The sequence below is a fragment of the Myodes glareolus genome, chromosome X (genome assembly GCF_982192425.1).
Source record: "Myodes glareolus chromosome X, mMyoGla1.1, whole genome shotgun sequence".
NCBI classification, from domain to species: Eukaryota; Metazoa; Chordata; class Mammalia; order Rodentia; family Cricetidae; genus Myodes; species Myodes glareolus.
The window spans coordinates 67479425-67491798 of NC_142053.1; the positions used below are offsets into that span (position 1 = coordinate 67479425).

Genomic DNA, 12374 nt, shown 5'->3' on the forward strand with positions numbered 1-12374 from the left:
AAGTGTGTGAAAAGAAGAAGAGGTGGGGCAAAGTAGGATTTTTTCTTAAAAGGTCAGAGATAACAGGCTTAAGTCCCCTAAGATTCTGGAGAGAGAGTGGGTACTGAGCTTGGGTAATGTACTTAGTAGGATCTTGTAATTGAATAACAATGGCAGAGTGGTGTTAAGCAAAGGAGGGGGTTTTGGTGTCCCAGACTTGGGGATCTACCAGGGAAGCTTATAGAGGAAATGACACATTGGAATTGGGAGGTTGAGAGGCTAGGAGAAGGAAGAGTAGAGTTGCTGGTGAGTATGGAGTAAGGTAAATGGAAGGAGCAAATGAAATGGAAGCTTCTACTTTTGCTAAAACTTTCCTTCCCATGAGAGGTGCCAGGCAGGTTGGCATGACTAAAAATAAAAGAGTGAGATAAGTACCCCTGAAAACACAGTTGAGTAGTGGGGTCTGCTGAGGTAGATAAAGCTGTCCCTCTAACCCAACAATAGGGAAACTAGATGGAGAGGTAGGTCCCCAGAATTCCCTCAGTACCTAGTATGTGGCTCCAGTGTTCAAGACAAAGGATATAGGCTGTCCTGAGACTGTGATGTTTACTCATGGCTCTCTGTTACAGATGATGCTTGTGGTCAGATCAAAGGAGTCTGGGTAGCCTCACTCATCCATGGCCAGACCTAGTAGGTCAACATGGGAATTTTCTGGGTTTGATGTCTCCATGCCACTATGTGGGGGAGAACAATCTACTGCTCAATGTCCTTCCCAATGGCATCTCTGACAAGGTTTCATGGGACCAAAATGAGGATTAGGGCATGCTCAGGCCCCGTGACCAGTTCTAACACATTTGAAACACGGGTGTGGTGGTTCTCAAGCCCTGGGGGGGGCAAGGGAGCAGCATGAACAGAATGGATCAGGCAGTCTGTCACCTTGGTCAGTTGAGAGGCCTGTGGTTAGCACATGACGATGATCGCAGGCTTTGTCAGTCCTCACAGAGTACACCTTGAAAGCCAGCTCTAACCGTTCTGCCTGCGGAGTCAAGGGGCCTTTCTCAAAACATCAAAAAAAAAACCCATGAGTCATGAGTAACTGTCCACCTTCCATGGTTTCTGGATCTAGGTGAGTATACTGTAACAGAGCTTTTATGAGGTGTTTCAAAAATGCCGAAGGACTTTCCTTCGTAGCTCAAATGATCTCTGAGAGCTTAGTATAGTTCACTGGCTTGAGGGCAGCCTTACGGAGACCTGCCAGGAGGCAAGTCAAAAACTGGTCCCTAGCTTAAATCCCACTCAGAGTATTATAATCCCAGTGTGGCTCTTGCTCTGTGACTGCCTCTACTCTGGGAGGGTAGGAGGCAAGAGTTTTGTGAATCTCATCTGCACATATTCTGGCCTGCTTCCAAACTCACCTGTGCTTTTCATGAAGTAGGTTGCTAGATAAGATCATATAGATGTCGTGAATGGTGACATTGGAATTGTTTTATGAAAGTGGTAGGGTTAGACGTATAGGACCCCAGTTTTTGTTCTATATGGAAGAGTTCTTAGAGTGAGAAAGGAACATGTATCCTAATCCATCCATCTTTGCTGGCCTTCTCTTGCAATGGGAGAACTGTAGCAGGCTTGGCCTTCTTAGGGTTGGGTTCCATAGCTGCACGGGAGCATGTGAGAGGAGTTGCAAATGTGGGTGCCAGTGCTAGGCAACTGCTGAGGCCAGGCACCAGAGAGGAAGACTGATTCATCACGGCTGCTGGAACAGGTAGTGGGGGGGGGGATAGTGCTGAAGAGCCAGCAAAGGGAGGTAGAGAGGCAGTGGGAAGTAAAGAAACAGAAGTATCTGACTGTTGAAGTTGGGAAGGTGTGGATTCCTTAGCGGGGTCCAGAACAGTAACTAAAGAAATTGCCATAGAAAGAAGAGTAAAATGTGGGGCTGAAGGAACAACAGCAGGAGCTAAAGAGACAGGGGTCGAAACTGATGCTGAAGGAACAGCAGGTGGAGTTAAAGAGACAGGAGTAGAAGCTGGGGATGAAGGAATGGCAGGAGCAAAAGGGACAGGGGTTGAAGGAGCAGGAGTAGGCACTGAGAGGATAGGGGTAGCTGCCTTGCTGAGGTAAAAAAGGCAAGGGTTCATTAGCTGGGTCCAGAGAGGAAGAGGAGGGATTTTCCAGTACAAATGGCATAGCCAGGAAAATGTGAGCAGGTTAACAGCTTTTGAGGACAGAGGGCTTAGGCTTAGAGCCTAAATAGTAAAAGGCTTGGATGTAAAGAAACCCCTTCCATTTGCCTGTGCACTGACAGTAGTTAGAAAGCTCCACTAAAATATTGGAATCAAAGGTGCTGTTAGGCAGCCACTTTAGATTGTGATCTAAATTGTAACAAGGCCATTTTTTTTGAACAATGGTGGACAAGTGTGGGAATATGTAGGAAGGGCATTAAGACCTGGGATTTCTGGGCCTCTCAAAGGCATCTGGGAGGGGGGGCTGGGTTGATGTGTTTGGATGGCATGCTACTCATAGCCAAAATTGTGAAAACCCATGATATGGTGACACTACAAGGCGCACAGTAAGACATCTCTCAACAGTGGGCGGGGTGTGAATCAGTGCATCACAAGACCCATGGGAAGGCATCCCCTGGCCAAGTGTGGGACAGCCTTACTGGGCCTTACCTGACTGGATCTAGTTGTAGCAACTAGGAACACAGAGTGGCTAGGGGCTGCTCTGAGCAACCTTTCACAGTCAGAGATAATGTAGGAGGTCCTTCTGTATTTGTGTTGCTTTCATTGGTTATCAAATAAACTGCCTTGGCCTAGTTGATAGGGCAGAACTGAAATAAATGGAGTAAACAGAACAGAATTCTGGGAAGAGCAGTGTGGCAGATGTCATGAATCTCCTGCCTGAGACGGATGTAGGATAGACTCTTGCCAGTAAACCACAATCATGTGGTGATACATAAATTTAATAGAAATGGGTTAATCAAGATATGAGAGTTAGCCAATAAGAGGCTAGAGCTAATGGAATAGGCAGCAATTTAATTAATACAATTTCTGTGTGATTATTTTGGGTGTAAGCTAGCTAGGCAGGATGGAACAAAGGGCTCTGTTCTCCCTACTACAAAGGGAAAAAAAGAAAAGAAAAGAAATGGAAAAAAAGAGAAAGAAGAATCTGAGGGACCGTGGGACCCCGGTTGTGGGTGGATTGGTCTCGGGCCATTCCAAGCACAATTTCAGCTAAGGGAAGAAATCCAGACATGAATGTCAGTGAAGGGCTTTGAAGACCTTGGTTGGGGGCAGTCCCTCCATTTCTAGGAACACCAGAGGATTGCTGGAGTTCAATGGTCAATTCCTCAAGTTCAGAAAAATAGTTAAGATGACCAGAATGGGGAAATTCACAAATTGAAGCCAGTGTTGTTAAGAGAAATTATGCTCAGGCATATGGAACACGTGGTGGTTGTGAAGAAAATCCCTGGTTCCAGATCCCAACCATTGGAGAAGCCTCTTGAGTCTCAGTACCAATGAAAATTCCTGGCACTCGTGAGAAGGAAACACGGAACATGCAACAAACCCACTTAGAAATTTATTAGAGGGTGTGTGTACAGGCCTGGGGATCAGTGTGCATACAGAGAGAGGCAGATGGTTTGTCCAGCTTTTAAAAGCTGCCTAGCATATGTGCACAGGGGGTTGGCATGATTATGTCACATGCTGATGATGCAAATGATGGGTGATGCATACATTTGCACAAGGGTTTTGCTGAGTCATATGTGGAAGTAACCACAAATGCATTCATGTGCATGACATAGGGACCCTTTAATCGCTCAGGCATCTCTCCTGAGGGCCTGTCTGCATGTGTTCACCTTTAGAAGTCAGAAGTTCAGCGTTATTGTGGCTGAAAAATTAATTATACTTTCTACTGCAGCAGAGGGGAATAAATACAGATATTTATAACCTGACAATATGCAGAGGGTGATAAATCTCAGAACATTAAGCTCTAAAAGAAATGTCTTCATCAAATCCCTCCCTTCATTTCTTAGGGGACTCTGTGAAATATGAAACAGAAAGAATGTAAGAAAAATGGAAGACATCATTAATTAACTCCTTATAGACAAACAGGGCTGAAGCACATATGAATTCACAGAGCAGCATGCACAAAACCTGCAGGGGTCTACAACAGATGAGATTTTAAAGTTGAAAGAAATAGACACATAACCCTATATCTAAACCAGAAGCAATCTCCACTGGATCGCTACTTGCAAGTAAGAAAAGTTTTCTTCAAGGGAGTCTCAATGGGGGGGGGGCTCTTTTTTGACATTTTTTATTATTAATTTTTAAAATTTCTTTCTATAGTCCAATCACATTTCTCTCTTCCAACCCCTTCTACTCTTCCTCATCTACCCCTAGCCCACCTCCCATCCACTCCTTCCAACTCAATATTGCTCCTATAGGGAGTCAATAAAGTATAGTACATTAATTTGGGGTAGGAAAAAATCCCTCCCCACTGTGTGGCCAAGCCATCAGAGATTAGTCTCAAAAACAAGCCACTCTTAAGGTACAATCCATTCCCAGGAGGATATAACTATCATAAAAAGAACTCAAATGTGTCCTTGGAGGTTTTTTGTCTCACAGTGCTAACTCAGCATTTGGTATTGGTCTATTTTTGTTTGTTTGTTTGTTTGTTTGTTTGTTTGTTTGCTAATCTTATAGGTTCTGTGCTTTGGAGGCCCAAAAATGTGAGTGAATTTCTACCTTGTCTGAAGGTCACAGAGTTTTAGCTTGCCCAAAGTTGTTGACAGAAAGTGGGGCTACATACTCTGACCTAGGGAATGTTTACTTGGCATGTTGGGCATTAAGATCACCCATACAGGTAGATCCACCCTACCCTGACTAAAGGTCAGAGAATTCTAGCATACTTATGCTGATTATTTTGAATTAGGAGGTTTGACCTAATGAGTAACTGCTTTCCAGATACTTGGGCTAGGGTAAGTTCACTACCCAAACAACAGAATGGTTTTCTAATGAATTAATGGTTTGATGTCTCAAATTATTGGAGAATACAACTGTTCTAGTTGTTCTTTGTATCATGTTAAAGCAGCCTTTTTCTTCTCCTTTTTATACTATGGTATAAAAGTATATGGAAAGAACACAGGCACACTTAAGTATTCACTGAAACTCGCTCCAGGTACTACCCTATGTTTCTGTTATATTATTTTCACTTATATCTTCATTCTCTTTACTTATTTTTCTATTCATCATGCTCCTACCCTGGTAAGTGTTATACTTGTCAAAGCTTGTCTCCAACAAATGGTGCTAAACATGGGGCAACAAATACACCCCACAACACAGGGATGTGTGGCCAGTGGTACAATGGAGAAACATGATGGGCATCTTCCATAAATGAGACACCACAAGTATAGGAATACAAGGTGAGGACCTATATTAATATAGAAAATTAATATGAAGGGACAATGATTATATTGGTATTACAACTGTAAATATTTGTAAATATGGGAGAAGAAAATAGTATTCAACTGTCTGTACAGATGCTTGGGTGTATTTTGATAGTCAAAGAAACTGGAGTGGAGTATAAACAAATGCAGAGATTTTCAGAGTTTGTAGATAGTGTAAACAGTATATTTCCCCACTGGCAGTATACCCACTGCCATCTTTGGGCTACTCCTGGACTTGGAGAAGACAAATTGCAGTGCTGACTGCACCCAAGGCAAGTGGCAGTGCTCTGGACATGGAGCTGCAGTGCTGCTACTGAGATGGTGAAAGAATAAAGGGACCATAAAACACAACGTGTGCCTTTGCCATAAAGCCTGACCTATGGATCTAGGCTGTGGTCATAGAGATATAGCCTCTGGGCTACTGATGAAATTGCAGTAGCTCATGCACCCATTCTGTAGTCAGCTGAATGGGTCTGCTTCACTCATCGGTGCAGAGTAAGAAAAGTCAGGAAACAAAGTTTAGAGGCTTGTGAGAAATGATTAAAGACTAATAGGGCCATGAGTCAAGGACCCTATAATGGGTAAATCTATGACATTTTAACAGATAGGAGGATTCAGAAATTCTCTGAATTTGGAGATTACAATATTTAAAATAATAAAACAAAGATAATAAAAAATGTCATGGTTATACACCATTAAGCTTGCAGATGCTGAGGTCTCAGAGTAACATCACCTCCCCCTTTTGCGTAAATAAGAGAATTCCAAACCAAATTCAAAGCTATAGATGCTAGGGAAAGATATCAAATTTAAAATTATGATTACAAACAACATAAAAAATATTAAGCAAGGAAGTGGTGCTAAATATTTAATAGACATTTTATTCTAATGATTCTAAGTCTTGCCGGCTGGACAGTGGTGGCACATGCCTTTAATCCCAGCACTCGGGAGGCAGAGGTAGGAGGATCTTTGTGAGTTCAAGCCCAGCCTGCTCTACAAGAGCTAGTTCCTGGACAGACTCCAAAAAAGCTACAGTGAAACCCTGTCTCAAAAAACCAAAAAAAAATAATAATAATAATAAATAAATAAAAGATTCTAAGTCTTGCATTGGAAATGGCTTGGCTAAATCATAAGAGGATGGTAATTAAGACTAGCTAATCTTCAACCCCATCAAAGACCTGAGAAGGGAGATGATATGACTTGAATAGACAGGAAGTGAAATCAAGTAGCTTCCAAAGAGAGCGGTATACGATGGAGACTATTGGCTCCCTGAGCAATCAGCCAAATCTCATTTGTAATGTTGCAGCAACCAACTTTGGCTAAAGCCTAATGTCACTGACAGATCATTTTCAGAGGCAGAAAAACTTTCAGAAATGTCTTACACTTGTCAATGTTTGGCAGTGCTTTTTCTTGTGTCCTCACTATCCATACCAGACACCATGTACTTTACCAGCGATCAAGGCATGGGCAGGTCCTACACTACACATCTGAGCTTGGATTTTTTGTTCCTGTTTCATGAGTTTGTCCCTTATAATAGAGAAATATATAATTGGTTTATCTTTTAGTTAGTCTGGTAATCATTGACCCATGATATTTCAACACAATGCACAGGATGCCTAAAGATATGTTTCTCACTTAACCTCTTGGTTACAGAGGTCATCAGTCAAAGACAGATAAGATCTTTTTATCACAAGCTGCATTAAAAAGAATCATTTATAAATAAATTGCATGTACCAAAGATAGGTAAGTCTAGAAAATGGGAAAGTGTTCACCTAAAGGAGATATGATCATCTGTCCTATAACAGAAGCTCAGACTTCATTAAAATGATAGAAAGATAGAAATAGGTGTAGGCCCAAAAGTGTGAGGTTTCTTTTCCACCCAGTCCTTGCAATCATTAATTCCCAAGGAAATCACACAGAGGTCTACATTAACTATAAATTGATTGGCCCATTCTTTCAGGCTTCTTATTAAGTCTTTTGACATATTAATTAGCCCATTATTCTTCTCTACATTAGTCATATGGCTCGGTACCATTTTTGCTGGCTCTGTGGCTCTGCAGAGGAATGGGCTTTCCTTTTCCCAGAATTCTCCTGTACTCCTTGACCTGCTTCTACTTTTCATCTGCACTTACAGTGCCTGAGACCACACCCAAAATGGGAAAGTATCTAAAGGGATATTGGCTGAACGATTTTGCACAACACCTCCCCCTTTGTCTAAATAAGAGGGTTCTAAACCTAATGCAAAACTATATACAATAAGAACAAATATCAAGTATTTTCCAGAAAAAAGAAGTGGCAGAAACATACATAAAAATCATAAAAATTAGGATTATAACCAGGATAAACAATATCAAGTAAGAAATATATGCTTAATATTTCAATATTTACCCTATCCTAAGGAGTCTAAGTCTTATATTTGAAAAGTCTTCGCTAAGTCATGGTTATCAAATCTTCAAGACCATCAAGAACTGAGAAGGGAAATAATATTGCCTGAGTAAGAAGCAAGTGCAATCAAGCGGCTTCCAAAAGGTGCAAAAAATGACAGAGACAGAGAGTGTGAGTGGCTGGGAGCCGCAGAGGGTTTGCTGAGCCCATTAGTGCCGCTGCCATGTCCCGCTACCTGCGTGCCCCCAACACATCTCTGTTCGTCCAATAGTAGATGTTTATGTTTCACTTGATTTCTATACTCGATGACCAAGAAGATTTTCATACGTTCAATTTGAGGATGTTATTGATGCTGAAGATGCTTTACATAATTTGGACAGAAAATGGATTTGTGGGAGTCAGATTGAAATACAGTTCGCACAGCGGGATCGGAAGACACCAAATCAAATGAAAGCCAAGGAAGGGAGAAATGTATACAGCTCTTCACGATATGATGATTATGATCGATATAGATGTTCTCAGAGCCGAAGTTATGAAAGGAGGAGATCAAGGAGTCACTCTTTTGATTACAGCTATAGGAGATCATACAGTCCTAGAAATAGTAGACCGACTGGAAGACCACGATATAGCCGAAGCCATTCCGTCAATGATAGATTCAAACACCAAAATCGATCTTTTTCAAGATCTAAATCCAATTCAAGATCACTGTCCAAGTTCAAGTCCAAGAAAGAAATGAAGTCTAAATCACGTTCTAGGTCTGCATCTCACACCAAAACTAGAGGCACCTCTAAAACAGATTCCAAAGTACATTATAAGTCTGGATCAAGATATGAAAAGGAATCAAGGAAAAAAGAACCACCTAGATCCAAATCGCAGTCAAGATCACAGTCTAGGTCTAGGTCAAAATCTAGATCAAGTTCTTGGACTAGTCCCAAGTCCAGTGGCCACAGATAGTATAAATCATGATACTTTCTAGGCATGTATCATTCATTTACTCATAGTTTGGTACACTTAAATTATCAAGAATACAATGTTGCAATGACGCGTTTTTAAAAAATAAAATATAAAAACACTTATTAGTTTTCCCTGTACCAGGCAATGGTTTTAGTTAAAAGGATATGCTATTGAGAAGCCACTCTTAAGAGTCCAGTTTGTTTAATGTTATGGGCAGCTACCAATTTGTGGTGTTTCTGTATATTTTCGTTAAAGATCCTCATTTATTTATGCTTGAAGTATTTGGTGAAAATATGTTGGTTGACCATAATTTGCAACATTGTCTTATTAAAAATAAATTTTTATATCCATATTAGGTATAAGTTTTAACCTAGAAATGTAGCTTGCTAAGAAGATAGAATGATATAAAAGTGAAGTTGTAGCCACATTACAACACTGACTGCTCAGACACATTTAGGTTCAGGGTGGACCTTTATGTCTGGTCAAGATGTCTAAGCCCATGGTGACTATTTATGATGCAATGTGGAATAGGTTTTGTTTTGTTTGTTTGTTTTGGTTTTGATTTTTGTTAACTCCACTGTCTGGGGATTGATGCCAAATGGGTTAAATAGTATTTTCAGGAAGATTGAACTTTTCAGTGAAACGTGGAGCCTACCCTGCTTTCCTCTTCCCCCCGCCCTGCTGGTATCAAAGAATTGAAATATAAAATTATACATAAAAATTCTCCCTTAAGTTTTGAACCTGTCAGTGATGGCAGAAATCATTTTAAGGTGAAAAGACTGTTTCTAGCATTGTTTCTCTAAAATTCAACTATTGTTATAATTGTTATTTAGGGGTTTTACTTTGTTTGTTTTTTTCTGTTAGGAGCAAGTAAACTGCTTGAAAGTACAAGTTGTTTATATACATAGTGTAAAACAAAGTGAATTTTGGTGCTTAGAGCACTTGGTGTGTGTGTGTGTGTGTTTGTATTAGAGTCTGCCTGTCCTCTTCATGAGGGAGGTTTGCTCTTTACACCTCAGTTTATTAATGTAGGCAAGTTGAAAGATGACACTCCTAGATGATTTTGTGATGCCATGAATCTTTGGAAAATGTTGAGTTATAAGCAAAGGCCACATCACTTAGTTTTTGATAAGGTAGGACATGGCTAAAATAAGTAATTGATACTCTTAAATATTTAAAATTTCTAGTATTTCTCTTCAAGATTGTAGGAGACAGAAGAGTGACTTGAAATGTTCAGTGTTATTTTATAATTTAAAGTAAGCATCTTTAAAATCTCAGACTGCTTGCTTATGGAGGTGAGTTGAGATACTGTAGGAGCAATCCTTCAAGAGGATTACCTGATTTTTTTCTTTCAATTTTGATTACAGAAATCTAGGCCTTGCTGGTAGAGAATAAAAGATGGTTTTTAAGAACTGTTTGTGGAATGTGTTTGGAGGATTAATTCTAGAATCTTTGTATATTTAAGTATTTTTAACTTTCATTTCTTAATTGTTTGCAGTTACTGTTCTTGTTCTGCTATGCAGTCATTTACATGCATGTTTCTTTAATTTTTTTAGATTTTTCCTGTATGTATACTTTTAACAACAAAAAGTCTATTTAAAACTGTAGCAGTAGTTTGCAGTTCTAGCAAAGAGGAAAGTTGTGGGATTAAGCTTTGTATTTTCTTTCTTATAGTAGCTTCTAAAAAGGTATTTTTATATATTCTTTTAAACAAATATTGTGTACAACCTATAAAACATTAATGTTTGGATCAAAACAAAACCCAGCTTATTTTCTGCTTTCTGTAAATTAAGCAAACATGCTATAATAAAAACAAAATGAAGAGAAAAAAAGACAGAGACAACCAGCTACCTAGGCAATCACCCAAAATCTCATTTTCAAATTTGGAGCAAACAACTTTGGCTAAGGCTGAGAATTTTAACAGACCATTGTACACAGACAGCAAAACTTGAAAAAAAATAAAGTCTTACACTGTCTTGGTAAGGTTTGGAAGGCATTTTTGATTGTATACTGCATGTCCAATTTAGATACTATGCATTTTTCCAGTAGTTGATGCAGGGGCAGTTTTAAGCCCAAAGACCAGTTTTGCCAAGAAGAAAACAAGCTCCAACTGCAATATCTTCAGTACCCAACATTCTTTCAGGAATAGATTGTTGATGCTGGCAGCAATCTTGTCTCATATGAACATAATCTTGAGTTATTTAAATGCCATATTCTATAGTTCTTTGAGGTGTTTGAAGATTACCTATCTAGGCTGAATAAAATCTCTCTGAATCTAAAGAACCTGACTAGGCTATCAGTATGACAAACATGGGTGATTATAGATCTATAATTCTTAATTCATATGTAGCTTAAAGACAAAGGCATCACATTAAAATATTATACAATCTTTAAACAAATGTGAAGCAAATGTAGCCAATAACCTCAGAATGCAAACTATATATATATATGTATATATATACATACATACACATATGTATATTTAAGTACATAGAAGTAGAAATGTATGGTACAATATGATGAACATATCCTTAAATTGCCTCAATATTTAAAATATCTTAAGCAGAAGTAGAAACATGCATACATACAATATGTCAAAATGAATTTTAATAGATGCACAAACATTTTAAACATAAATAGGAGTATATTAAATACAATACATATAATTCGAATTTGTATCAATATACAGAAATCAATACCAATTTAAATTGTTATAACTAAAGGTTCACAAGTAGATATACTAATTGCTTATTATCTCATACTGTCCATCCACTCCTTGCTTTTCCCAAAAGAGATCTCTGAGCTGAGCCTACTTCATTTCCACCATCAACCCTATATGACTTATTAACAACCCCCAACCGATGACCAAATTGTATACTTATTAATAAGTTCTACAATAGTCTAGAATGGAGTATAAGAAAGGTTTATTTGTTTGTTTATAAACTCACTGTATGTGTAAGGATTCACAGTCCTCTTTGTGGGGCTAGAAACCAGGAATTGAATCCTGCAGAAAAGAGAGCTGCACATACTTTTAATCTGTATAGTAATTATAGTACTTGAGACCATGCCAAAATTGGGCCAGTATCTAAACAGCTATTGACTGAAAGAGCTCACACAACAGTTGCTCTATTTAAATTCAAAGATATGTCACTAAAGAGATTTCCACAGTGCCTGTACTAATCTACTATTTATTAGTAGTTCATGTTATCTTACATGATTAATAGATGATTTTGCTATCTGTATGTATCCAGCAACACCATGTTATAAACTATATATATATATATATATATACATATATATATATGTATATATATGTATATATATATATATATATATATGATGTAGGTGGGCCTTCTGTCTGTGTTATTTTCATTGGTTAATAAAGAGACTGCCTTGGCCCTTTGATAGGACAGAAAATTAGGTAGATGGAGTAAACAGACCAGAATGCTGGGAAGAGGGAAGTGAGGCAGACAACTTGGGGCCAGCCACCAGGTCAGACATGCTGAATCTTTCCCGGTAAGCCACCACCTCATGGTGCTACACAGATTATTAGAAATGGGTTAATCAAGATGTGAGAGTTAGCCAGTAACTAACTCTCTAGGGATAATGGGCCAGA

At 39.0% G+C, this 12374-nt stretch overlaps 1 protein-coding gene across 1 annotated transcript in view; it reads left to right on the top strand.

Annotated features, from left to right (window-relative positions):
• Positions 1–8782, top strand: part of LOC125389251 (uncharacterized) — a 47771-nt gene extending 38989 nt beyond the window's left edge. Inside the window, 3 exon segments of the mRNA XM_085685180.2 lie at positions 1856–2093; positions 4909–4954; positions 8018–8782. Of these exon segments, the coding sequence (XP_085541306.2) occupies positions 1856–2093; positions 4909–4954; positions 8018–8758 (1025 nt within the window). The 3' untranslated portion in view covers positions 8759–8782.
• The last annotated feature ends 3592 nt before the right edge of the window (positions 8783–12374 follow it).